This window comes from Mesoplodon mirus, assembly GCF_964341445.2.
Source record: "Mesoplodon mirus genome assembly, chromosome: 12".
NCBI lineage: Eukaryota > Metazoa > Chordata > Mammalia > Artiodactyla > Ziphiidae > Mesoplodon > Mesoplodon mirus.
In genome coordinates this window covers 71,879,537-71,906,182 of record NC_138988.1, presented here as the reverse complement: position 1 = coordinate 71,906,182, position 26,646 = coordinate 71,879,537, and the positions used below count along the sequence as shown (strand labels likewise).

The 26,646-nt window shown below is 50.0% G+C and overlaps 1 protein-coding gene across 3 annotated transcripts in view; it reads left to right on the top strand.

Moving 5' to 3' along the window:
• KIF6 (kinesin family member 6) overlaps positions 1–26,646 on the top strand; it is a 424,730-nt gene that overhangs the window by 376,429 nt on the left and 21,655 nt on the right. For all 3 annotated transcript variants that reach the window (XM_082639032.1, XM_082639031.1, XM_082639033.1), the window contains 2 exons: positions 6,345–6,395; positions 25,868–25,952. In XM_082639032.1, the coding sequence (XP_082495158.1) occupies positions 6,345–6,395; positions 25,868–25,952 (136 nt within the window). The remainder of the gene's footprint in view (positions 1–6,344; positions 6,396–25,867; positions 25,953–26,646) is intronic.

The window sequence follows — 26,646 nt, the reverse complement described above, 5'->3', positions numbered from 1 at the left end:
AAGCAGGGCACAGGAATAGGGCTGGGGCATGAGGCACGGGGATAAAAATGCACACACACTTGCACTCACACACGCGCGTGTGCACGGCTTTGCCCAGACTGACAAGGATGGTGTGCAGTAAACTGAAGAGTATGGCTAATTCAGCCCTCTGTGCTTCTGTATCAATAGATGTCTTTTCCTGCCTGTCCAGAAAACTACTTTTTCATCTATAACAAATTCAGGTCCCAACTACTGGTTTTGCTATCTTTTTTAGCATTAGATTTAGTCATATATTTTGGCATTTTGGTGGGCAGGTTCGTTTTTAATGAAAACCATTTTATTTCTTTCTCTTTCTCCCTGTCCCTTTGTACTCATCCCTCTCTGTCTGACAGACCCTCCAGGCCCCCAGTACAGAAGCAGCTCTAAGAAGGACAATTTGGAGCAACTGCTCCCGGCGGTATTGGGACAGGGCTGTGGCCGACCTGGTCAGAGTCAGTGGGCAGCTCGGCTTAGCAAGCAGAGAGGCTGAGTTTGCCCTTTCTTCCACCTTGGGCTTGCAGTGGGCGTGACCCGAGCCCCAGGCAACATCAGGCAGCACTTGTTTTCCTCCGTCCCCTTTCAGTCACAGGCTGGGTGGTGGGGAGTCTCTCCTCACCCTGCAGCTTCCAACCATATCTTGCACTTTCAACCTCCTTCCTGCCTCTGGACCGGAGCCCCGAGGCTGAAGGCTTAAGCTCCACTTTCCATTTTGCATCTCTGTCCTGCTCCTGGTCTTCAGAAATATGTCTTGTAATCTAACCCAGCAAAGTCTTCTCGATATTCTCTTTTTTAATTTTACCCGCCATTGCTATGGTGGGAAGAGGTGGTTCTTGCCTCAATAGATTCTCAAATTACACAAACAAGTTTAGATAAAGCCTGATGAAATATTTATTAGCAAGGAGGAGATGAATGTGCCTGATTTTAAGGCTTCAAATGATTTATGTACTCGTTTCTTGGAAATTCATCTAAGGATTGCACGCTTAATTTATGCTAGGCCCATTTCTTTTCACAGATAGCCTTACAAACAGCTTAGGGAATCCAGCCTTTGGTAATCACAATCCTCTATTTAGAGCACAGGGAAACTGGCTTCTACGTCATAGCCACAATCGATGCTCCAAATTCAGAACCACTAACTAGACCTTCCCTTTCAAAGAGGCCCCTCAGGCAGGAAACATTCTGTGTGTTCTCCCCACACCCCAATCCTGCTACTGAAGTTTATTTTCATTTGATTTTCCCGGGATACAATAGTAGTATAGTCAAATAGAAGAAGAGATTTTTACCTGGGTCCAAAGCCCTTGGTAATTATTACCTAGGATCCTGGACTCTAGTATGATTAGAACTCGGTCTCCCCCCAGCCTTACTCCCCCATTCAAGCCCTCCTTCCAACCCCTGCCCCAAACCAATTTAAAGCTGGCCTCCTCCACCATCTTGCTCTAACAGCTCTCTGTGACTGGAAATATTTATTAGCAAGGAGGAGATGAATGTGCCTGATTTTAAGGGCCCAGCTCTCTGGGCCTTTCCCAACGGCCCCCTTAACCCTCTGCTCTTTTCGGAACCTACTCAAGTCTCACCTTTAGTAATGTTGCCTTTCCTAATGCCACTACCCCACCTTTTCCTCCTCTGAACTTCCCTCTACCATTGATCGACATTTAGTCCTTTGCCCTTCAGGACCTGTCATCTTATGAACATAGTATCCTTCCAATATGTCTGAAAGTACCTTGATGCCTAAAGCTAGTGTCATGTGTCACAGATGCTGGTACGTTATCTCTTGATCCACCCACGAGTCTTGAGATACAGTAAAGCAGGTATTATCACAGTTATACTATTATTCCTATTTTTCAGATGCTAAAATTGAGGCTTAGAGATGTTCAGTAACCTGCCCTACTAGGAAGTAGCAGAGCTGGGATTTGAACTTAATTCTCTCTACCTACACATCTGTAATTACTTTCTAGTAAAATCAAAACGGCAAAGAAGTCTGCTTCATCTCAAGTCCAACTCCAAGTGACTGGTTATCGCTGCCCAAAGTACTGGGTTGAAGAGCCAAACTCAGACTCAGCAGGAAAGCAAACCATCCACGATGGAAGGGCAAGGTCGACCGTGGGTTCAGCTTTTTAAAGGAAGAGCATGCAGGCCACCTGTTTGCCATCCCCCATATCATGCTAACTTTCTTGAACTAGGATGGAGTCTTCTATTAGTTTGTAGGTTCCATAGCACTTAGAACATGGTGCTTAACATAGGGTGGAGGAACAATAAATAGGTATTGCTTGACAGTAACATCAACATCCTCAATAAGGCACCGCATTGTGGGTCTTCCCTGGTGCGCAGTAGTTGAGAGTCCGCCTGCCGATGCAGGGGACACGGGTTCGTGCCCCGGTCCGGGAAGATCCCACATGCCGCGGAGCGGCTGGGCCCGTGAGCCATGGCTGCTGAGCCTGCGCGTCCGGAGCCTGTGCTCCACAACGGGAGAGGCCACAACAGTGAGAGGCCCGTGTACTGCAAAAAAATAAATTAATTAAAGGCACCGCATCGTGGAAGCTGCACAAACAGCTTGCAACAGCTGTACCAAGGGAGAATAAGTGAAGGGCTCTGCTCTGGACCAGCTAAACAGCTTGCACTTGGTGAACGATTTCAAACTAACATGCGTGCAAAATAAAGTGTGAAGCTTGAGGAAAATTGTTTTATCCAGAAAACTGAGTATCACTGTAAAACAAATGAGTTTTGCTTCTGCATGATGATAATACCTCGCATATGAACTACCACTTGGTGCATACTGTGCACGCAGGTGTTTTTAAAGGTCATGCCTCTCTTCTGGAGCTCAGTGTACCCCTGCACCCCTTGCTGCCACCTCCACTCTTGTCAAGTAATGAATCCAAAAGTGAGAGAAGGTGTTTCCAGCATGTACTGTTGTAAGTTACTGGAGGCAAAATCACTAATTACCGCCATTCTCCTACAAGCAGAGCGCTCCTGCCCTCCCCGGCTTCCCTCCCAGACCATCTCCTGCCTCGGGCTGGGAGTTCTCTGTTTCCGTTTCATCTCTTTTCCATACCTCGGGACAGGGATGTGTCCAGGAACCCAGGCCAAAAGTAGCAAATTTATCACCGTGCTAATGACAGCGAGCCGCATGCTGAGTGAATTCTGCAATCCCCCTCAACTCCTTCTTTTGCCAAGACCTATGGAGCTGCAAGATCCAGCCGATTACAGAGACTGTTACCTTCACATGAAGAATGGCTCTGTTGGAAAATGCAATTAGGTATCAGTCATAAGGCTATTTTTAGAAGCTTGTTTGGGAAGATCTCAAAAGCAAAAAATGCCGTGTGGTGGGAGATGTTAGCCAATTGGCCAAAATTGAGCATCACTAAACAGATTTTCCACCTGCCTTTATCAATATGCGGCATTCTAACGACCCACCTCATGACCCCTAGGGATGGCTCATTGTTCTGGGAATAGGTATCTATGTTTGTGGAGTTTATAGAACTCTCAGTCCTGGTGGCAAAACCCCCCTCTTTATTTTCATGAGCAGTATTTCCCAGGCTGGATCTGTGGAGAATGCTTCACCCTGTTATTCCAAAATAGCCTCCCCAGGGCTTGGGAAGGGGAGCCTGGTCACTCCGGTAGGAACAGGGGAAGCCACAACACACAAGGCTGAGCACCTATGGGAGGCACATAGCTGGGGAGGCGCATGGTCAGGGAGGCCGGTCTTCGAGGACACTCTTTTGCGGGGAGGCTTGTTGTCGGGGAGGTAGTTTCCGGGGGGGGGGGCAGGCAGCCCGTGTGGGCTCTAAAGGAGCAGGTCACTGTCCAGTCTCATTAGGAGGGTGGTACCCAGGCACATTAGAGGCTCGTGGCACCTGCACCAGAAACCAGCCAGGCACCACAGCAGCATCGGTGCTCCACACTGTGGGCGTGAGAAAGCCCTCGATGACCTCCTCGAAACCGAGAGAGGTGTCTAAAAGGGCCGCTGCATTCGCCGCAGCACTATCTCCTTTTATTTGAAGACTGTGTGTGCCGTGCGTCTTTAAAAATCAATTCAGCAGTGTCTGAGGCAGACTGGAGGCTCAGCCCAACACCACCCCTGTGCCCCCAACTTGTTGACTCTGCTGGTGCAGACAGTAGGGTCATGTGGGGAAGAGAGCCCACCTCTGGCCATGGCTGGGCTGGGTTTCAGGTCCTGGTGGCTCTAGGCTCATCCAGTACTCGGCCATGGGCTAGGTTTCCGCCTCCTCACCCCCTTCCAACACATTCCTTAAGTTCTCACTCGCCCCCATTTGGAATTAGGGTGCAATGATTGCTTCCACCCAGTCCTTGGCTCCGTCTCTGTGCGTAGTCCTCTCCAGGGGGGACACGTGGAAGGCAGGGCAGACTTGCACAGTGACACACCAGGAGACAGTGGCCTCTGAGGTGGAGCTGAAAGAACTGGGGACGTTTAACCCAGAGAGGCCACATCTAAGTGGAGAAACCATAGCACCCTCAGATGTGTAAAGGGGTCTCACTGCCCATGAGAGAGGATCCTTTTTCTATGCTGTTCCAGAGAACACACCAGGTCCAAATAGGAAAATTCCAAGGAATCAGGTGTCAATAGCACATCAGCAATTCCTTATATATAATTTAACCAGTGGAACAGCCTGGGTACATATAAGTCAGAGGTGAAATGACCATTTCATTCTGTAGAAGGGACTCCTAAATTGTGTGGTATATTAAACTGAATGACCTCTGCCATCCCTCCCAGTCATAATATCCTAGGAGTGCCCTAGAACTTTTGGGGAGTGACAAGGTCTCCTGTGACGGCTTCATTGGAAACTCAGTTCAGGTGCAGCCTTTGAGGCATAGAATGAACTGTATATGAGGAAAGGAAGCAATGAAATTCCCAGGCTTTCTCAGAATCCCCCAGTGGCCTGATCACATCTCCCAAATGGGACGTGCAATGCAGACAGCGCTGACATTTTAACAAGTGTGCTGAATGCTTGGACATAAACAAACCCCAGGGCTGCTGTTGCAGCCATGCCTCGAGCATGGCATCACGGAGTTTCAGAGATGGAGGAAGCCTGGAGGTCATGTGGTCCCAGCTCCTACCCAGGGCAGGAATTCTCCATCTAACACCCCAACAGATGGCTGCCAGCTTCTGCTTGAGCATTTTCAGGAAGAGGCTCACTGCTCTGCCAGGAGATTTAGTCCATTTAGAGACAACTTAATCCACGTGGAGACAGTCCTCATCGTGAGCTGTTTCTTCCTCGTATTGAGCCCCAAATCTGCCTTCATTCGACTTGACTTTGACCCTCAGCAGTAGGACAAAAATGAATCCGTTCTCTCATCCATATAACAATGTTTAGATTTTTAAAGACAGCCATTGTCTCCATAACTCCAAATATTTTTTTTTCCCTGTCTAAACATCTCCAGTCACCTTAACAATTTCTCACATGACGTGGTTTCCGAGCCCTCACCATCCCAGTTACCATCTTCTAAGTATTTTCTATTTTACTAATGTTCCTTACAAAAAAATAGCTCCTAGAACAGATAACCAACTGGGGTCTGACCACTGCAGAGTACAGCGGTGCTCTCACCTCCCTTGATCTACACACTAGACCTTTATTGATGCAACGTGGAATTAGATGTGTTTCCTACCAAATGATCAACTGTTGTGTTCATATTAAGGTTATCATCAACTAAAACCACCATATATATATATATATATATATATATATATTTTTTTTTTTTTTTTTTTTTTTTTTTTTTGCGGTACGCGGGCCTCTCACTGCTGTGGCCTCTCCCATTGCGGAGCACAGGCTCCGGACGCGCAGGCTCAGCAGCCATGGCCCACGGGCCCAGCCGCTCCGCGGCATATGGGATCGTCCTGGGCCAGGGCACGAACCCACATCCCCTGCATCGGCAGGCAGACGCTCAACCACTGCGCCACCAGGGAAGCCCCGCACCATATTTTTTGACACAGTTTCTTATAGCTTAAAAGAAAGAAGTGGATTTTAAAGGGATCCTATAAATTATTAAAAGATCAAATCCTGCTTCCCCCTTCATTAATAATAGACACATAGAACTGTTTAAGAGACTGTAGCCCTAGCAAAGATTATGAGTGATATACTAAGATAACTGAACCCACAGATGGTGAGTCCAAAGGTGAAATGTGTGCTTATATTGACATGCCAGGGCCTCAGCCTTTGCAGCCTCTTATTCCACACATCCAGGGCCTGCAGGGCTATGCTTGCTTGGTCTTTCATACTCTACCTAATTTTTTTAGCTCGCCACCTGCTTCCGAGGACACGTCTTCCTCCAGCCCACTGGAGACTCACCAGTGGTTTCCTTTGTGTCTTTGACAGGTCGCCTGAAGGAAGAAATCACCCAGCGGCACATGCAGCAAGTAGCTCTAGGTGGGTACAAAGTGGAGCCTGCAAGCAGACGGGGAAGGTAATACAGGCTGACCTGGTCTGGGAAGCCCACGCCCAGCTGAACAACAACCCATCCAGAACCCTTGGGAAGGTTCAAGGAGGGGAGGTTTGCGGTCAGTGCAGCTTTCTTGGGACGCCCCTCCTCTCTGGGACCAGTCTCCCCCTCCTGTGTGCTTGCTTCCGGCTGTCAGCACCTGGCACTCCACCCTCCCGGCTGCTGCCTTATCCTCTGACCTTTTCCACCCCACACCCCAACCTAAATTCACCCGCTATGTCCCAGCTCCTCAGGGTCCTACTCGGAGCTTTCTAGAACCATGACTAACTCATCCCAGCAGTAACGGTTGGTGATGAAAACAGCTACCCGTGGCTGAACTCTCTCTGTGCACTGCTTTATGTGCACGTCTCCTCATCCTCACAACAGTCCTAAGAGTGCAGTGCCTTTTCCAGGTGAAGGTGATTCAGTGACTTGCCCAAGGTCACAGGCTACTAAGTGTTGAAACTAGGATTTGAACCAGGTCTCTGAGTCCACACTGGGTGCTCTTGGTCCCCATGCAATTTACTGCCCACAACAACGATGGGCCCACTTCATACATTAATAATGCAAACACTAAACCAACAGAGTGATATTGTAAGAGGGCCTGGGCACCTTTTAGGCAGTGGGCATCTGCAGAAAATGCCCCCTTGTGACATGTGACCCAAGGAAGTCACCCAGGAGAAGTGTGCAGCTCCCTGGGAGGCTGGTGGAACAGGGATCCTGGGCAGGGCCCCCCATATCCTCTCCCACTAGCCTGGGATTAAGGCTTCTAGAGCTTTGATTAAATAAGCAATTCATGTGTTCCAAACACCGGGGTTCCCCTTGAGAGGGGCTGGCCCCTGGAATGACCTGCAGTTGGAGAGATCCTGTGCGCAGGATCTCTGGGGGGAAATGGCGTAGAGCCCCAGCGTCATGAGGGTAATCCGTCTGAGCCTAGTAACTTGGATTATTGGGAAGGTTGGTGGTTCAGTTTTGGTCATAACAATGATCATATCAAATAACTACTGATTACATCAGAAACACAGAACAAGGAAGCCTAAGACACACTAATGGAGCCTGAGCTTTTCCCTGTTGGCCCCGGGACTGAGGGGTCAGGCAGATGTGCTGGGCCTGACCTCCCATTGCCAGAGGCCTGGGCAGGGTCTTGGAGCCAGGATTCTGCGGAGCACCTTCCCCAGCACACAGCCAGGGCTGCCCGGGGCCCTAACTCATAGCGCCGTGCTTGGGAAGGGCCCAGGGACCTCTGAGGGGAGCTGTGCTGAGGTGCAGGTCACCAGAGAGGGAGTCATCCCTAGCGCTGGCTGCCACCTGGTCTCTTCTTCAGTCTTCATGATGCTTGTTGAACAGAAACAATGATGTGGAAAATGCCACTCAAGTAATTCCAAGGGCGGTTTTGCTCTAGGGCCTGGGGAGTCATTTCCATGGCTTTCAGGGCAAGAGGTGCTCCATCCTCTCAGCGCCCCCACCCCATCCCAACCCTGCTGCGTCTCTTCAACCGCAGGCTCCTCCTTAATTCCTGTGTTCACCTCTCTGGGAGCCTTCTTCTGAAGTATAGCAGGTGTCAGGTGCAGCAGGGCCCAACTTTGCCTGAAGTAATCAGCAAACTTCAAACAGAAAGCACTTTGGCTGAAAGTCTAATTAAGAGCATTTGAAATACCTATTTATTTTTAAAAGCATACTATCCCAATTAGAGAAGAAGTGTTACCATCTCCCAGCTGCCATTTTGAGATCAAATGCCACATTGCTATCCAGACGCCCTAGGAGCTTGTCTGATGGGGCTGTGGACCCGCCGGTGCACATGTGTCCCAAGGGACACATTTCAGAAGGGACTTCTTCTCATTGAGAGAAAGCTCTCAATGCAGCAGATTATTTACAGCACCGTTTCCTGCCTTAACCCTTGCCCTTCAGACTAGCCTTGGGGCTGAAGGCCAGGACCCACGGCTCCTGTAAGAACAAAAACAACTCGCTCGGTGTATTTGGCTTCCTGACGTTCTGCAGTTTGGGCTTCAGTACAGGGATGAGGCCGTGACTACACCTGGTCTCACCCTTCCATTTCTGTGGGTTTGTTTGTGTTGCGGTTCCTTCCCCCTTTCTGTTCTGTTTCTTTGTCTGCTGCTTCTCCTCCCTACTTTCCCTCACCCTCCATTTCAAGTATTCCCTTTGATATTATTTCTTTCTTTTACCTACATGTTCCTAAGTTTCCATGAAAGTGCAGGTGGGGTCGCTTGGTTGAGTTTGGGGTTTTGGGGGGTTAGGGGGGTCAGAAGTAATGAGCAAGTCTGAACAGGAGAGGTTTTCTCGTGTATTTTGCATACGAATATGTCTCTGTTTGTATGAGTAGACATATAGCCAAGAAAATTTGCAGAAGTGTAATCTCATAAAGCAAAGACTTAATGGTGAGGTGAGAGGCCCCGTGTGGAAGAGACAGTAGATTGATGAAAGAAGGCCAGATCCAGTGGAGAGCATGTCACCATGTCAGGAATTTGGGGAATACTCAAAATGTATCACTTCCTGATTAATTTACTACATTTTACTGCTATCTCTGCTCACGAGGTTATTTACAATGACCGCATCTGTGTCCTGGAAACACTGTCTCATGGCGTGCTTCTGGGCCTCTCTTCCCAATTCCACCCTCAGTGACATCCCACTGGCAGCTTGAAATCAGCCACAGTGGGAGTATTTACACCAAGGGCAAATACTGTTACAAACTGGGGCTTTCTTTCCCAGAGAGCTAGTTGTTAAACGTTTCCCACCACACCACTGGCACACAGATAAGCACCCATGGAAAGGCCCGTTCTGTGCATGAGCATCTTTGCTCTTAAGAAGAGTTCTACTCCCCTTCCCGGCTGAAAATCCACATTATGGTTCTGCCTGCATTCACTGCCCACCCAAGGGACCCTGGTCCTTTTGAAAGGCAGTGACCAGGGAAACCAAGGAGACAGAGTGGGGCAAGAGAAGCATTGGGCCCAGTGGGCCCCCTTGATGTGACAGCCAGAGCTGGAGGGGGTGGGTTCCTTAAGAAAATCATCAATGACCAGTTCTAAGAATATCATCAACGAACAAGTTACTGGTGGCCTTAGAGCAGGGCTGACTCCCGCACACTATTTCAGGAAACAATAAAACTATTATTTTTCAGTTAAGCATCATTTGGAAGTGATGCTAACTGACCTAGATGGAGCTGGCTGAGTTGAGCATGCTTTGCTGAATTCAGCTGTGTGTGTTTTTCCCCCTCTGTTGTGCTAGCTCCCCGGCGTGGTAAAGTGTTGTCAGTGATGCAGCTGGGACTAAGCAACAAACGTCTCTTGAGTACTTCCCCATGTGCCGTGGCTCTAAGCCCTTTACTTGTATTTCCCTCCTTAAAGCTCCTAAAATCCCCATGCGGGAGGTTCTGCTATTATCCTCACTTTACTTAAGGCCCAAAGGGGTTAAGGTGAACCTACGCAGCTTTGCTCAGCTAAGGATGCAAATGCAGATGCAGCTCGAGAGCTTGTGCTGTGACTACCACACTGCACGGCCCTCAGCCCCAGGCTGAGCATTATGGAGTCCACAGAGGGACAGGGATTCAGTGCCTGCCCTCGAAGGGTGCATAGCCAGCACAAGGGAATATATACATTAAAAAGATAACTCTTGGGCTTCCCTGGTGGCGCAGTGGTTGAGAGTCTGCCTGCCGATGCAGGGCACACGGGTTCTTGCCCCAGTCCGGGAAGGTCCCGCATGCTGCGGAGGGGCTGGGCCCGCGAGCCATGGCCACTGGGCCTGCACGTCCGGAGCCTGTGCTCCGCAACGGGAGAGGCCACAACAGTGAGAGGCCCGCGTACCGCAAAAAAAAAAAAAAAAAAAAAGATAACTCTTTATCTAATTCCAGATTTAGACACGTGTATTATTCTATCCACTGTCCTCTTCCCACTGTAGCCCCAAACCAAGTTGGCCTTGACCTCCTCCACGCAGCCTCGCCCACCCGCTTCTCCCCAGTCTGCTTTGTCCTTTAGCCTCATGCACCTCTGCTGAAGCACCAACCTTGTTTTGTAATTATTTATTTCCATAGCTATTCTCCACTCTAAAATGTGAGCTCCTGGAAAGCTGGGTGCAGTCAAATTAATCTCTGTACCCCCGGCAGCCAGCACAGGCAATAAACAGGCCAAGTCAATGCTTCCCCAGATGACTCCCAGACTCACACATCTTGCAAACGTGTAATGAGACATTTGAACATAAAATAAGTCCATTTAAAAGAAGTAGAAGGAGTAAGTGCTTTTGGAGCCCACAGCTGAGCGGATTACAACACACAGGCAATAAATCCGACTCTGTCTTATCTAGCCACCAAGAAGAAAGAAGAGTACCCAGCGTTACACAGTTTTCATTTTCTGACCACAGGAAGCATACTAACTAATTTATCTGCAGAAATAGAATTTCTTCTGGAACTAAACACAGACCAGAATTTATCGTGGGGACCTTTGTATAAAGGACACTGAGTGACATAGTGAATGATGTCGTCAACTGCAGTTTTACAAAAGATACCGAAATGTTGTTCAACAAGATGATTCTCGCATTGACCCTCTGTAAAAGCGAGATGCCTGACATTAGCGCGTAACTCACTGAGGGGTGACGTACTCCAGGAACCCTGCTTTCTGACGGCCTCACAGCACAGGACAAGAACCCGGGAAGCCATCCCAGGAACGGGGGCTGTGCCCTCTCTCTCAGGTGTCTCTTCCAAGCAATATTTGATCAGGGCCTGGATCTCCTGCAGCTCACAACCAAAATTCTACCACGTTCCTGTGATTAAAATTTAAAAGGCCCATCGCACTACCAAGCAGCATATGAAATGTGGCAGGTGAGAGGGACAGACCATCAGAGCTTCAGGATCTTAACAGAGAGAGTGGCCCCTGGGGGGTGTCACCAAGGCCATGGGCCTGAGCTGAGCCTTGAAGAATAAGCAGGAGTCAGAACCACAGAGAGGAGGGTGGGAGCAGGGGATAGTTGTGTGTGTGCTGGGGTGGGGGGGGAAGGCTGATTCGGTGTGTGTGTGTGTGTGATATGTATGTATGAGGGGGATGTATGTGTATATAGTGTGTGTGTGATGTGTATGTATATGTATGTGTGGGGGGTGTATGCAGTGTGTGTGTGTTTGTTTTGTGCTTTGTGGAGAGGTTGACTTTGCGGGGAGTTGATCTGAAGTAGTCCAGAAAAAGGCTAACACGGTGAGATGGGCCAGTTCACTGAGAGCCTTGAATCCGAAGATTTCTCTCACAGGCAGTTGAGCCACTGTGCATTTTTGAGCAAGGAAGTCTTGGTCAAAGAGGCCTTTTAGGAAAAGAAAGCCCCAGGCGGTAGCTCGAGCTCCTCAGCATTTGCTAACTGACTGATGAGTAAATAATCTGTACCACCCTGGGGACCCCCCTCACCCAAGCCTTCATCCGGCCCCTGCACTGGGCGATTCCTCCGGGTACACACGCCTGCAGCCCAGGCCCAGGGAGGGGTTGAGGACTCCTGGCCGTCTCTGGGTAAACCTGCTGCAGACACTGCCCAGCGAGATCTGGGTCTGCCCGGGGAGTTCCATGCTGACCACATGCCATGCAGAAGCAACCCCTGAGAACAGGCTATTGTAGCTGCAATGCCTCGTGGGGCCCTTGGATTACCACTGGGTACTGCACGCTACCTGACCTGAAGAGCCGGCAGTGACAGCGCTGAATCCCAGCAGGGCCTTAATGAGGCTCAACAGAGGCACTGACCCTGAAGGCTCCCTGTTTTACCTCGTTGTTCCAGCTTAGAGCTCTCTGAGGAGTTCTTTTCTCCTGAACAGTGTTCCTGCAGTGACCTCTTGTGGCGTCCCTGCCATTCTCCAAAGACAGGCCACCACCATTGCCACCTTCTCCCGTGTGGTGGAAAATTAAGACTGAGTCTTGAAATGCTTTTTGGAATTCTGAGCCCCGGAGCCACAAATTTGAGAGAAAGCAAAAGGCCAGACTGTCATCAATTTATTCAGCAGACTAGACTGAGCACCCAGTATGAGACCAGGAACTCCAGGATGAGGGGAGGAACCACTGATGGAGAAAACTGGAGCACCCTCCCGGCATCAGCCAACCCAGTGGTTTTCAAAATGGGCTCTAGGGGACCCATTTGGGCCACGCTGTGGCCCCTTTGGGACCACAGGGTGAGGGTGAGGGGACCCAGGGTGCAAATGGCAGGACCCCAGGATTTTCACCTGGTTCAACCAAAGCAACTTCTGTTTCTCTTTTTGTCATTAAGCCTTTGCTTGAAGAAAAGGTTCTGAGCTTTGAACACATCTTCCTCTCTTTGGAACTTGCAGCTCTTTTTGAGACATTTCCAAAGGCAGACAGTCCAAGCTTCCCTTCCCCAGAGCTATCTCAGTTTCCCCTGGGCTCACATGGAACTCTGCATATGCTTCTAGAAGAGAACTTATCACCTTGTATAGTAATTACTCAGTCTCTTATCCTTCTCCCCCAGCCCCGAGCACAGTGATTGGCACACAGAAGGTCCTCCCTAAGTGTTAGCTGAATAAATCAGTGATATCTAAGGGATCAGATTTTTGCCTTAAAGATTCACCAGCTAAGGGACTCTGTGCCTAGGTTCCAACATCTGTAAAATGGGGATGGTTGGATTAAATGATATCCTGTGCCCAACAGCCCATCACAGTCCCTGGGACTTAGCGGGCATCTGCAGATCCCTGGTTGAATGAACAGATGAATCTAACACTCCTCAGCCATCAAGTGCCACAACTGTATCTCTTTGTGAATGCAGAGTTCCTTAAGACATGCAGAATACATTCACAACCTTGGCAAGGAGACATGTGAGGGCTTGGATGGGTTAGATATGTTTTCATCCTACCTGAAATGAATGATCCAAATGCTGACCCTTTGGAGTAAGGGAGAAAGTAAAGGAAGCAGCTGCCCCAGAGGCTTAGATGGCATCTCAGCTGGTTCCAAAAGACTCAGGTGGTTCTGTAAGACCAGTGATAAAGTCTCACCACCTGAGCCGATTCTAATCCACAGGTTCTTGTGAATGTAGGGTCAGCTTCGGTGACACAAGGTCCTCGGCCAAATTTCCAGGCTCAAGATGGAGGCTGGGAGTAATAAGAAGTCCCCACCCCATTTCCCTGCCCAGTTCCCAGTTGCCATGGCTCCAGACCCTTTGAGTAGTTCCAGACTCCCTCAGCAGCCATTCTGGAGAATGGAAGGCTGTGGGCATCAGCCCCGGAGTGAGTCTTGAACTGCGACCATGGTTTAGTAAAAAGAACACTCGCTCTAGAGTCAGCTCTAGAGTCAGGAGAACCCTGCTTGATGGTGCCTCTGCCATTCGCTAGTCATGTGACCTTGGCCCATTAACCTTCCTGCATTTCTGTTTCCTTGGCCATAAGAGAAGAAGAACATCTGCTCCCCAGGACTGATCTCAGTGCTGAGCGAGGTGTATATGTGATGGAGCTGAGGACAGAGTAGATGCTCAGTGAATTGTCATGAACTCTGACTCTGGGTGCCAGGAACCAAATGCCCAGGCAGTGGGCAGAGCCCCTGGCCAGAGAGCTACCACAGTCCTGGGCTACCAACATGAGTTGGCATAACTGGTAGAGGTCACCATGGTCCCAGTCACCACGTCTCTCTACCCATGTTTGCTCACAGGCTCTATAAATCACTCTTCTTTGCAAAAATACATCAAGCCCTGGGAAGGGTCTGTCTATTCCTTTGAGCACTTGAACATTGATGATCCTGTTACCAGTTGCCAGAGCCATTTTTTTCATTGTGCAGATGTGCAGAAACCGTGTGTGCTGCTTTGAGTGCATTAGGCATTTGACCAATGTCTCCATCAGTTGGGACTGCTGTAACAAATTACCACAGACTAGGTGGAGATTTATTTCTCACAGTTCTGGAGGCTGGAAGCCTGAGATCAGAGTCAGGTTCTGGTGAGGTCCCTCTCCTGGGCGCAGACTGCCGGCTTCTCGTTGTGTCCACTTGTGCTGGAAAGATCGAGCCAGCTCTCTGGTCTCTTCTTACAAAGGCACTAATCTCATTCATGGGGGCTCCACCCTCATGACCCAATTACCTCCCAAAGGCCCCACCTGCAGATACCATCACATTAGGGATTCGATTTCAGCATGTGAATTTTGGAGGGGACACAGTCCATAACAATCAAACACAGTAGACAAAATTCTAACCTCTTGACTTCATCTGCAAAGACGTATCTGATAAAATATACCACGGCCGGCTCCTCCATCTGTCCTCTCTTGTGTTTGGCTAGTCTCAGCCCAGAAAAGTTCTTGCTGTTTCGCAGGACCTATTCTGTTGCAAGCGTAGTGGAGCTGGGTAAGACCTTCCTAAATCCCCAAGGAAACTGATGATGAGTTTGGGGAAGACCTACCAACAGGAAACCAGGGTCATCTGTGCTCAGGTACAAACGATGGGTGCTTTGTGTTCCAAATAACCAACATAAAGCTCTAAGTGGTGCTTTGAAAATACTGATGTCTATTCAGAAAACCGTGAGGGCACTGTTGTACAGAGAGCTGTGGGCAGGGGACACCCAGAGAGCAGAGCAGAGCAATTTCCATATAAAAAAAGAAAAGGAAAAGAGAAGCAGGGAGAAGTGAATTGCATAGATAAAGTCTATGACCAACCATTGAGGATGAATCTGGCAATATCTGATCTCTGCAATATCTAGAAGATATGCAACCTCCACCACCTGGCAATTCCACGCCTAGGAACATATACCTGAGACGGTGTCACATGTGTGTCTGAGGGGGCACTCCTGGCAGCATTGTTCTTATCATAGCAAACAGTCAAACGAACAAGAACCAAGACAGGAGACCACCCAAAGGTCCCCCATAGGAAGTGGATAAGGGAGCGAGAGCTGTGATACAATCCTACAGTGGAACACCTTAGAGAATTCAACATGGATAAACTTGTAGCAGTGTGAATACGTCTCAAAAACGCAATGGTGATTGAAAGAAAGAAAACTGCTGAAGGATATATGTGGACCCATACCATGTGTGTAAACTCCAAAATTTTCAATACTTTTTGTCAGGGGGGAGGGAATGGGAGCTTTGGACATGAAAGATTCATCAAACACACACGTACAGGTGCACAGTCCGACAAACGGTTATAAAGAGAACATTCTGCCACCCCTTAAGTCAAGAAATGGCTAAGTAATTAATGTTTACAGGGCACTAAAGACACAGAGCATGAATATAAAAGCACGGAGGGAAGGTTATGGAGCTCCAACAGGATAGTGATGTTACCTTCAGGGAGGGAGGGTGGGGCTAGGGGAGGGCACAAAGGAAGCCTCCACCAATTCTGAACCGTTCTAGCTCCAAACAAAGCCCAAGTCTAAGGCAGCTGTGGCAAACTGCTGATTTTTAGGTTTTCCAAAATACTAGTGCCATTATATCATTCTTTGAACATTTTTTGTGTGTTTGTAATGGTTTATAATAATTTCCATACCTCTACGAAGGACTAGATTCCAACGGTTCAAAAATCAAACACAAATTACTGTTCTGGTGGAATCATTGTGTTGGTAGAAGTGGTAGTAAAAAGTGAAACCCAATTCAATTCCAATTCATCTTCATTTTCCTCACTACCGTTCATGTCAGGATCATTTTACTTAAAGAGGAAAACGGAAAGTTTACCACCATTCATTTTCTCCTCCAGGCGCCTTGTATTCTCTGGGAGGGACTAGCAGCTACAGATGGTCTGCCTGCATGTTGAACAATATAGGGGAAGCGCCTATGAAGGCTGCTTTTTATTGTTCTCCCCCGTTTCTATAAATCCTCACAGTGGAGAGAGTTCTTCTCCTGCCCCTGGAAGAAACTGGGCAGCCCAGTAACTCAATTGTTCATTGTTAATTACCAGCAAAACAAACAATAACAAAAACAACAGAAACCCACATTGGTCATTCTATATTGTAACTAGAGTCACAATAGTTCAAATTTCACTCCAAGATAAGACTTCCCTCCCTTTCTCCAGCTAAGGCCAACCAGCAGGAAGAGAGGGACATGGTCAGCTCCTTCTCTCTCTAACTCACTTCTTCCCTCAGCCTGCTAAGCTGTTTCCCCAGAAGGAGTTGGAGAGACGAAGGAAGGGAGGAAAGGCAGTTGGTAAAGATTACACTTAACTGGTACCATTGTAACACAGCTTTGTGCTCTCTGGGCCCAGCAAATGTTCAAAGCTGACTCTTGCTCATTTGGGGTCCTTTCACGGGTCCCTGGAGGCCCCTCACCCACACGTTCCTTGTCTCGAGGGAATGCACCTCATTCGGACAGTTGCTTACCTGTACAGGTCAGGGTCCAAACGGGAAGCAAGTGGCAGTACTCAAATTAGCTATTGTGAAGAGAGTTGAATAAAGTCCTGTTGACAAAGGCGTGAGCAGAGGGTAGGGAAACCACAAAGGAGATCGCAGTACCCCAGAGGTAATAACAGCAGCAAGGCAGGAAGCATCAGGCCTAAGAGGGCAAGGGAGTGAGCAGTTATGAAACTTGAAGACAAAAATGGCTGTGCAGCTATGGAGAACAGTATGAAGGTTCCTTAAAAAACTAAAAATAGAACTACCATATGAACCAGCAATCCCACTACTGGACATATACCCTGAGAAAACCATAATTCAAAAAGAGTCATGTGGGCTTCCCTGGTGGCGCAGTGGTTGAGAGTCCGCCTGCCGATGCAGGGGATACGGGTTCGTGCCCCGGTCTGGAAAGATCCCACATGCCGCAGAGCGGCTAGGCCCGTGAGCCATGGCTGCTGAGCCTGCACATCCGGAGCCTGTGCTCCGCAACAGGAGAGGCCACAACAGTGAGAGGCCCGCCTACCTCAAAAAAAAAAAAAAAAAAAAAAAAAAGAGTCATGTACCACAATGTACACTGCAACACTGTTTACAATAGCCAGGACACAGAAGCAACCTAAGTGTCCATCGACAGATGAATGGGTAAAGAAGATGTGGCACATATATACAATGGAATATTACTCAGCCATGAGAAGAAACAAAATTGAGTTATTTGTAGTGAGGTGGATGGACCTAGAATCTGCCATACAGAGTGAAGTAAGTCAGAAAGAGAAAAACAAATACCGTATGCTAACACATATATATGGAATCTAAAAAAAAGAAGAAATGGTTCTGAAGAACCTAGGGGCAGGACAGAAATAAAGACACAGACATAGAGAATGGACTTGAGGCCAAGGGGAGGGGTAAGTGTAAGCTGAGACGAAGTGAGAGAGCGGCATGGACATATACACACTACCAAATGTAAAACAGATAGCTAGTGGGAAGCAGCCGCATAGCACAGGGAGATCAGCTCAGTGCTTTGTGACCACCTAGAGGGGTGGGATAGGGAGGGTGGGAGGGAGGCACAAGAGGGAGGAGATATGGGGATATATGTATACGTATAGCCGATTCACTTTGTTATACAGCAGAAACTAACACACCATTGTAAAGCAATTATACTCCAATAAAGATGTTAAAAAAAAAAAAAGAAATGGCTGTGCAGAAAGGCTCTGGCTATCTGATAGGAGCTGTGACCTTCAGTAAAGCAGTGCATCCAGCTCGTGGCCTCTACAGAGATGTCTGGGGAAAGAAATACCTCAGGCTGTCTCCTCCCATGCTCCAGTCCCTGCCCATGTTCCCCCTCGGCCGAGTCCAGCCAGAAGGCAGAGGGTAAGGAAGCCCACTGTTCTATCAGCCGGGCTCCTGGGGTGAGGCACAGAAGAGGAGAGAGCGGAGAGTGGATTTGGAGAAGCAGAAGGAACAGGCCCAGCTCTCCCAGGCTTCCTGTGGTCCACCGCCAGCTTTGTTTCTCCTAAGGTCCCTCTAGGTGGCTTTATTAAAAGGGATCTAAGTTTTAAGTGGTGTGCCAGAGGCTCTGAGTGCTGTGCTGGAACCCGCTCACTCTGGCTCACGAGCACTGACCGTGGGCCTCTCCTCCCAGCTCCAGATTCAGGAGCATCATGCTGGTGGCTTGAAATCAGTCACACCACAAACATTGGCAAACACTACAAATCAGGGCTTTTTCTCTTCAGAGAGCTGGTTGTTCCACATCTGCCAGCATGCCTCTGGTCTCAGGTGACCCTGACTCTCCTCCAGGCTGGAGCCCATGCTTTTCCCACAGAGATGGCAGCCACTCTGCTCCTGCTCCTCAGACAGCATCACATGCCCCGCCTAGAGCTCTTGAGGGGAGTCACACTTCTGTCCACACCACACACACACAACACACGCCATGCACACACACAACACGCCGTGCACACACACAATACACCGTGCACACACATACAGCACACACCATGCACACACACAACACACACACACACCACTCACATACACCATGCACACACAACACACACCATGCACACAATACACACAATGCAAACACACACCATGCACACACACAAACACACATCATGTGCACACACACACCACACCACGAACACACAGATTCCCAAGGGTTCTCATCAAGCTTTCTGAGCTGTCTCCTTCAAGCCCCCTCCCTACCTTGGGAAGAATCTCTACACACATTACCCCCAGTGAAGCGGATAAGGTGGGCTGAAGGCAAATTACTAGGGTCTTTAAAAAAATTCTCCAGAAATTTCTTTTGGCCCTTTTCTAACATCAATGTGCGCGTTTTGGTTGTCTGCCCACTCTTGCCACCTCACTTTGAAAATGTGCCAGGTCTACTGTGTAGTCTGTTTCCGAGCTCACTTTTGACTCTGAAATACAACAAAATTTTGCCAAATGAACAGATTGGCTTACAAATTGGCTAGTAGCAGATAAGTTTTCCAAAAGTGGAGGGAGATGATTTTATTAAGGGTTCTCAGTTCAATTCCTAGAAGTCCTAAAATTTCTTTTACAAGCCAATCAAGAGAATTGACCAAGCCCCACTAATCATTATCATCAGAGGTTTTCACAGGAGGAAGGCCTGTGCTCACCCTCACAGGTGTGGGGAAAACTGCCCTCCCCAACAGGTCATAGGTATCCTGAGAACACTCCAGACCCGCCGGGTCCAGTGTGACAAGGATATAGCTGGGTTTTAGGATGCCAAGCTTCCTGCTAATGTCTCTCTGAAAAGCCACTGAGATTAAGACATGTGGTCACCACTGGTCAGTGAGGTGAAAGTGACAGAGGGTAGAATTGCTGAGAGACTCGGGCTCGTAGAGAAACCCTGAGTTCAGTAATGTCAGCACACTTCTGAGGACTGAGGAGGCCTCAGTGGGCTGGACACAGGCAGGAGCAGCCTTTGCACAGGCCTGCCTCTGAAGGGGGTGGGGAGGGGGTACCAGGAGCCTCAGAAAGAGGTGCCAGGCTCTGACTGGCTGCAACCAGAGAATGCTGACCGGAAAGCAGAGATGGAGCTGGGGTCCCAGCAGAAAGGACTGTGGAGAGTTGGGGGGAGGAGAGAGCTCCCGTTTGAGCAGAGGTGATCGTGGTCGGGAAGTGAGTAAGGAGACTAGAAGCATCTTTCCTGTGAATGCGGGATGGTCCTGGGGTCTCCCTTGTATCGCTTGCAAGTCCACACTGACCCTCTGTGTGGGCCGCGTCCTCCTCCAGGAATGCAGGGGAGCAATGGAGGGGAGCAATGCCAAAGGAGAGAGGCCACCATCCAAGGCGTCTGGTCGTGGGCAGAGAGGCCCAGAGTGGACGCAGAGGCGGTTACTCAAGAGGGAAGGGACGCAGCTGGCCTTCCATGAGCAGAGTCCAGGCTCCAAACCGGCATGGGGAAGGATTTTGATTGTGCTAAAGCTGGGCCATCTGTGCTCTCGGAAAGTGCCCCATTCTCCCTGCGGGGAGGACGGCAGTGGTCAGTGGGGACCCAAGCAATGATCAGCCACAGCCCTGGGTCCGCAGGGTATTCACCACTCCCTTGAGTCCAAGCCTGCCGTGGACAGCGATGGTGTTACACAAAATCAACACCAAGACGCATGGTGGAACTGAGCACCTGTCAGCGTGTGATCACTCCAGCTGGCAATAAATTTGAGCCATTAAACAGGAAATGGTCTGATTGGGAAGCCAGAATCTTTGCCTCTGAGCTGCTGACCATTGTGGTAATTGAGCTACTGACATCATCCATCTTGGGTAGAATAGACACTTTGACTTCGGAAGCAAGGTGAGGCTGAGTGATCTGGGCTCTGTGAGACAGTGTAGGCCAAGGAGGCCCAGAGTGGGTGTTCAGAGAGCGAATCCGTAGTTGGATAGCTAAGGCCACCTGCTGGAATGCCTCCGTGGCTCTGCTGTCTCGTCTGCCACGGTAGAGCCACATAATTCACGGCCTTCTCCCGCACAGGGCACTGGCCTTTGCTCCTTGGAAGCCCACAGGGCCCCTTTCCGCTGGTGTCTGGTTGGAAATGTCAATACCGCCTTCCTTAGGATTCTGAACACACAGTTAAGGAAACAAGCAGGCTGGCTGTGGGTATTCTGGGGGCTGCCTTGGGGGGCCAGGCTCCCGTGGGTAACGTGGGTAGTGAAGCTCCTCACACCCATCAGGCAAGCTGCAGATACCCAGTGGGAGCAGCGTGCAGGCCGTGGTTTCGGTTAGGAAAGGGCAGTCTGCACAGGCCGGCACCAGGGGGAGAGACTGAGGCTTTTTCTCAGCCCCAGCCCCGCACCTGAAAGGCCTTCATGGAAAAGAGCATCGCCTTCAGATACCAAGGACAGGTCAATACCCACCTCAGTGATCTGCCCCATGGCTGCCTTCATTATGCCAGTCGCTTGCAAAGGAAAAGGCACCAGCTTTGAAGTCAGACAGAGCTGGGTCCTGACTCCAGCTTTTTTTTACCAGTGGTGTGATCCCGGGGAAGATGACTTCCCCTGTCAGAACTCAGTTTCCGCATCTGTGATGGGCTTGTTATATAAGAGCCACAGAGAAGCCACATGGTGGGTATCGTTCTTCAGATATCCACCATCTGCAAGGGCCAAGTGCAGGCAGCCCAGCCCTACAGAGAGTGTGACTTCCTTGCTGCAAACCCCTGAGCTCCTTTGCCCCACAGTGGCTTCCAAAGGCTGGAAGGAGGGGGTGGGGGGCAAAGGGCCATGCTGGACCCCGTGTAGCATCCTATGTGAACCCCTGCAGGTCCTGCATCCCCAGTGACTCCTGCATGGAGTACGTGCACTGAAACTGGACACAGAGCTTTGAACGGTGTTTCATTCATTCATTCATTCATTCATTCATTTATTCATTCATTTATTTATTTATTGATTGATTGATTGATTGATTGATTGATTGCAGTACGCGGGCCTCTCACTGTGTGGCCTCTCCCGCTGCGGAGCACAGGCTCTGGACGCGCAGGCTCAGCGGCCATGGCTCACGGGCCCAGCCGCTCCGTGGCATGTAGGATCTTCCCGGACCGGGGCACGAACCTGTGTCCCCTGCATTGGCAGGTGGACTCTCAACCACTGCGCCACCAGGGAAGCCCCATGAACGGTGTTTCTTAACAAGGGGTGAGCATCGGAATCACAGGGGAACCTACCATCAAATCCTAACTCAGAACGTCTGGGGTAGGGCCCAGCAGTCTCTGTTCTTTTACAGGCGCCTTAGGTGATTCTCAGGTGCACACCCAGTAGAAAGCCAGTGAACGAAAGAAACGAGATTCTGCACATTTCAGACATTTACTGACTGTAGGAGAGTTTTGGGGCGTGTGTGTGTGTGTGTGTAGGGTATGGGGAGGTGGGAAGAGAAGTTACAGTGATCTTTCCAATGCCCCTGGAATCATGCCAGGTATAAGGGGACCCACAGGAGGCTGGCCTCCCCAGCAAGCACCCCTTTGTTCTTGTGCTGCTGGTTCCAAACACCTGACACATCAGAGGTGGGGTCAGCCTGGGACTGTGCGTGCCCTGCTGGAAGTTTCAGTTACTACTTGACTGCTCAGGGCTTCCTCCACGTGTGACATTCAGATCTACAGCCGCGGGAATGAAGCCCTTCTCTTTCGCTTCTGTATTGTGTGGGAGCCAGCTGCCCACACAGATTCACAGTGTGACCTCATGGGCCACTCAGGGCTATGACCTTCGGTGCTCCCGTCCCAGCCAGAGTCCTGTGCTTGAAAGGAGGACTCCTTGTGCCCCCTGTCAGGTGACGGGAGGTTCTGTCCCTGGCCCCAGTCCCGGTGGGCATGGAGACCTGCAAAGCACAACTGCCCTTTACTTACTCCCTTTGCCTCTGTTCCTGCTCAGCCGCTTTGTCTGGTTCCCTCTGAGTTCCCAGCCCCTCTTTCTCTTGAGAGACGGCTGATAAGCCAAGCCTCAGGAAGCAGCAGAAGCAGCCAGGGCCGTCTCCTGGTGAGGTTACAATGCATTTCACTCAGCAAACATCACTTTGGCAAGAGGCCCCTTTGGTTGCCATGGCAACACGGGTAGCTTGTGTCTTGGGGGTATGCTGTGCCCTCATTCTGGCTGCCCAAGTTCCCTTGCCCCAGCTTTCTTTCCCAGATCCTTTCACCACCCTGGCGCCACCTCACATTAACTATGCTTCAGTTTGGAGCAGCTTTGTCTTGACCAGCAAAACAACTACTTGGCTTTGCCATCAAAGGAATAGATCACACCATTCCTCTCCGCAATGCCCTCCAGCCTCTCAAAGCCAGCGTCCTTTCCAGGCCCTCAAGGTCCTACCTGATCTGGCCTCAGTTTCCTCACTGGCCCAGCCTTCACCCCAGAGCAGGGTCTTCACTGCATCTCTCAGGGGGCTCCTTGGTATGGGGTCAAAAAGTGTTAAAAGGGCAAAGGAGAGCCACAGCTTTTCTTTTTTAACAGACTCGGAGATACATGTGTCCATTTCTGAAACCATTAGGAAAGGAAATATTCTATTTCAAGTCCTACCATTATCAGTTTGGTATTGAGATACTTCCTTCAGTTTACCAGGTCTCACGTTTCCCAGAGAGGACAAGGGCCAGTGAGCGCAGGCAGCACTGAGGGCACCCTGGACGTGGAGTATGAACAAACAAAGCACTGGGGAGATACAAAGAGCAGAGGGACCAGTCCCTGCCCTCGAGGGGCTTCCGGTGCCTGGGCCTGGGGGACCATGGGTGACGAGGACAGGCAGTTTGGCTCATTAGGGCCACTAAGATGCACCAGCATGGGGGACAGCGTAGTCTTCGGCTGGGAAGTCTACGGTATCTATGAGTGAGACACTTTCTCAGCCAGTTTACAAGTGACAGGTGATACTTGACACAAGGGACAGAGAGTAGCAGGTGCCTGGCAGATAAAGAACAGAACCCTGATCGGCTTAGCATATTTATCAATGAGTTAGATAACGACATAAAAGCAGCCAAAAAGGGAAAGAATAAGGCATGCCAGAATAAGGACCTCTCAGCAGGCTGAACCCCCAATAAATGGGAAATATTGCATTTGTGATTAAGAGGATAATCACACTGAAATAGAATGCGTTTGACAACCGCTCATAAATATAGGAACGTGTGTAAACTGACCGCAAGCTTAACAGAAGACAGTGACAAACTGACATGGCCATGACAATGACGAAGCTGCTGAAAAACAAAAACAATGCTAGGGGGCTGCCTGGTATACACATCTAGCTCTTTGGAACCAGAAGAATTGGGTTCAAATCCCAGCCCTACCACTTATTAGCTCTGTGACCTTGAGTTATTCACCAACCTCTCCGAGCCTCAGAATCTAACTGAAATGAGATGGTAATGCCTTCCCTGCTGAGTTGTCTTGAGAATTAGCAGTAAGATGAGTAGACCACCTAGCCCAGCGTCTAGTAGAGCTTGGCAGAACCTGGAATATAGAAGGCGCTCAGTAAATGGTCCTTGTTAGTAATTCACCTCCAATAGAGATATAGAACGTACATTTTTCAAGGCTAGGAGAACTCTTCTCTACCCTGTCCCTCTCGGGCCTATCTGGAGTATGATGTCCAGATTCAGGCTCTGTACTTCAGATCGATTAGAAAGTCACCTTGCTACTGAGCCCTCAGGTGAGAGAATTAGGCAGAGTCGCCCGGGAATAAAGCTCCAGGCACATGTGGTATTTTGTTGTTGCTGTTGCTGTTAAAGTATTTAAAGAACCATCAGGTTAAGAAGGAGGACAAACTGTGCTGCTCCAGAGCTCCAAAGGAGAGGTGAAAGGAAGTTAGTGGGGCAGGTCTCAGCTCCAATTAAGAGGAAACAGAGCTGCCCGCAACAAGGTATGCTCAGTGTAAAGCGCTGAGCCCCACCCCTGGCAGTATGGGGGGAGAAAGCAGATGACCATCCTCAGAAATGTTATCGAAGGAATTTCTGAATCAAGAGCCTTGCAACCAAACCAACCTGGATTTGGATCCAGGTTCCTCAAGTTAGCCACGCGGCCTTGGGCAGGTTAACTTCTTTGAACCGCCATGCCCTTCTCTGTAAAAGGGGAGCAATAATACCTCCAATGAGTACCAGAAGGATTAAGTCTGATCATGTCCAGAAAGCACCTAGCGTGTGATAGCGTCTCCCCTCCAAAGAGTAAAAAGTGGGGCTGCATAACTCCTAAGACGCCTTCTGAGGCTGAGAAATGCAGTACAACCACCGAGAGCCTCCTGGGAAGATAGACCCCACCCACCAGGCTAGGAAAGGATGGGCTCCAGACAAGCACACAAGCAGCCAGAGCAGGCAACCCGGCAACCAGCAGTGACAGCTGGCGTGTCTGGGGACACAGCCCTCACCTAGGACTTGCCAGGGCCCTGTGGGCAGGGCGTCTGAGCATGGTTCTCAGCCCTGGGTGCACATTGGGTTAATCGGGCTTAGAACCACTGCTTCAGAAGGAAGTCAAAAACGGGAGACATGGGCTTCCCTGGTGGCGCAGTGGTTGAGAGTCCGCCTGCTGATGCAGGGGACACGGGTTCATGCCCTGGTCTGGGAAGATCCCACATGCCGCAGAGCGGCTGGGCCCGTAAGCCATGGCTGCTGAGCCTGCGCGTACAGAGCCTGTGCTTCGCAACGGGAGAGGCCACAACAGTGAGAGGCCCGCGTACCACACAAAAAAAAACAAAAACAAAAACAAAAACGGGAGACATGATTTGAGGCTGGAGAATTCGGCACCTCAGCTGATGCAAAGTAAGATGTGAGCCGTTTTAGTGATGCCTTCTTGGTTTATGAAGGGCTCAGTATCAGAGGAGGGGAAAATGGTGTTTTGCATCTTCCCTGGGGACTCAAGAGGAAATGAGTGAACTCCATGGTAAAAGGATTGGTAGAGATATAAGGAAGAATTCCCTTCCAGTGACAGATGTTGGACAATGGGAGGGACAGTGGATGGAGCATAATCATGGAACCCTCCTCTGGGGCTCTCAGCCGAGCAGAGGTTGCCACCCAGAGGAGGTGGGTAAAGCAAGTGCCCATCCAAAGGCCCCAGAAGGACTCACAGGGTCCCCTTTCACCAGGGACGCACGATGACTGTGTTATCCGCTCTAAACATGACACTCTCCCCTGACCTTTCTTCCTTGCTGGAGGGAACCATCAGCATCTCCCTTCTCCAGGTATCTCAGAAAACACACCCGTGCCCTCGACGCCAGACCTGCTGGAAGAGAAGCTGCGATCACAACTGGAGGAAGAAAAGAAAAGGTGCCCTTTCTTTTCACCACACACACCCTGACCCCAGCCCCTCGGGGCAACCTGGAGCTGTGGGGCAGGGCAGGGTGGCCACGCCCATCCCAGGCCTGCAGCTACTCTGGAAGCGGGTCCTAAAATAGCTGGAGGAGGTGCCACCTTCCAGCAGGCAGTCGTGAGATGCAGGAAGCCGAGGCAGGGTGAGGCTGGAGTGGGGAGCAGAAGGCCCAGCCAGGCTCCAGCGCTAGGATCCCCGAATCGGGCAGGGAGAGCAGCCTCCGCAGCCCCAGCCCAGGCTGCAGCCCAGGAAGCGGCGAGTCTTGTCTGCTGCTGCCCTCTAGGGGAGCCCAGAAGTATGACCATGGAGGACCTCCTTCCCCCCACTTCTCTCCTGAAGCTCCTTATCTGCAAGGTGTCCAGAGAATATAAGACCCTCCTGCGGCCATTTAGGGGCCCAGAATGATTGAACCTGCAGAGCGAGGAACCTCAAGCATAAACAGACATCTGGTCATTACTGATACAAGCCTCTCAGTTCATTCATTCATTTAGACATTCAACAGCTATCTCCTCTGCCATGGAGATGTTTGGGGGAAAACAAACAAGAAACCTTCCTTGCTCTCAAGGGGGCGATGCTGTCACTGTAGCACACACCACCCACCCCTGGGCTGGCTAGGCATGTACCCTGAGCGCACCCTGTCACACTGCCCCC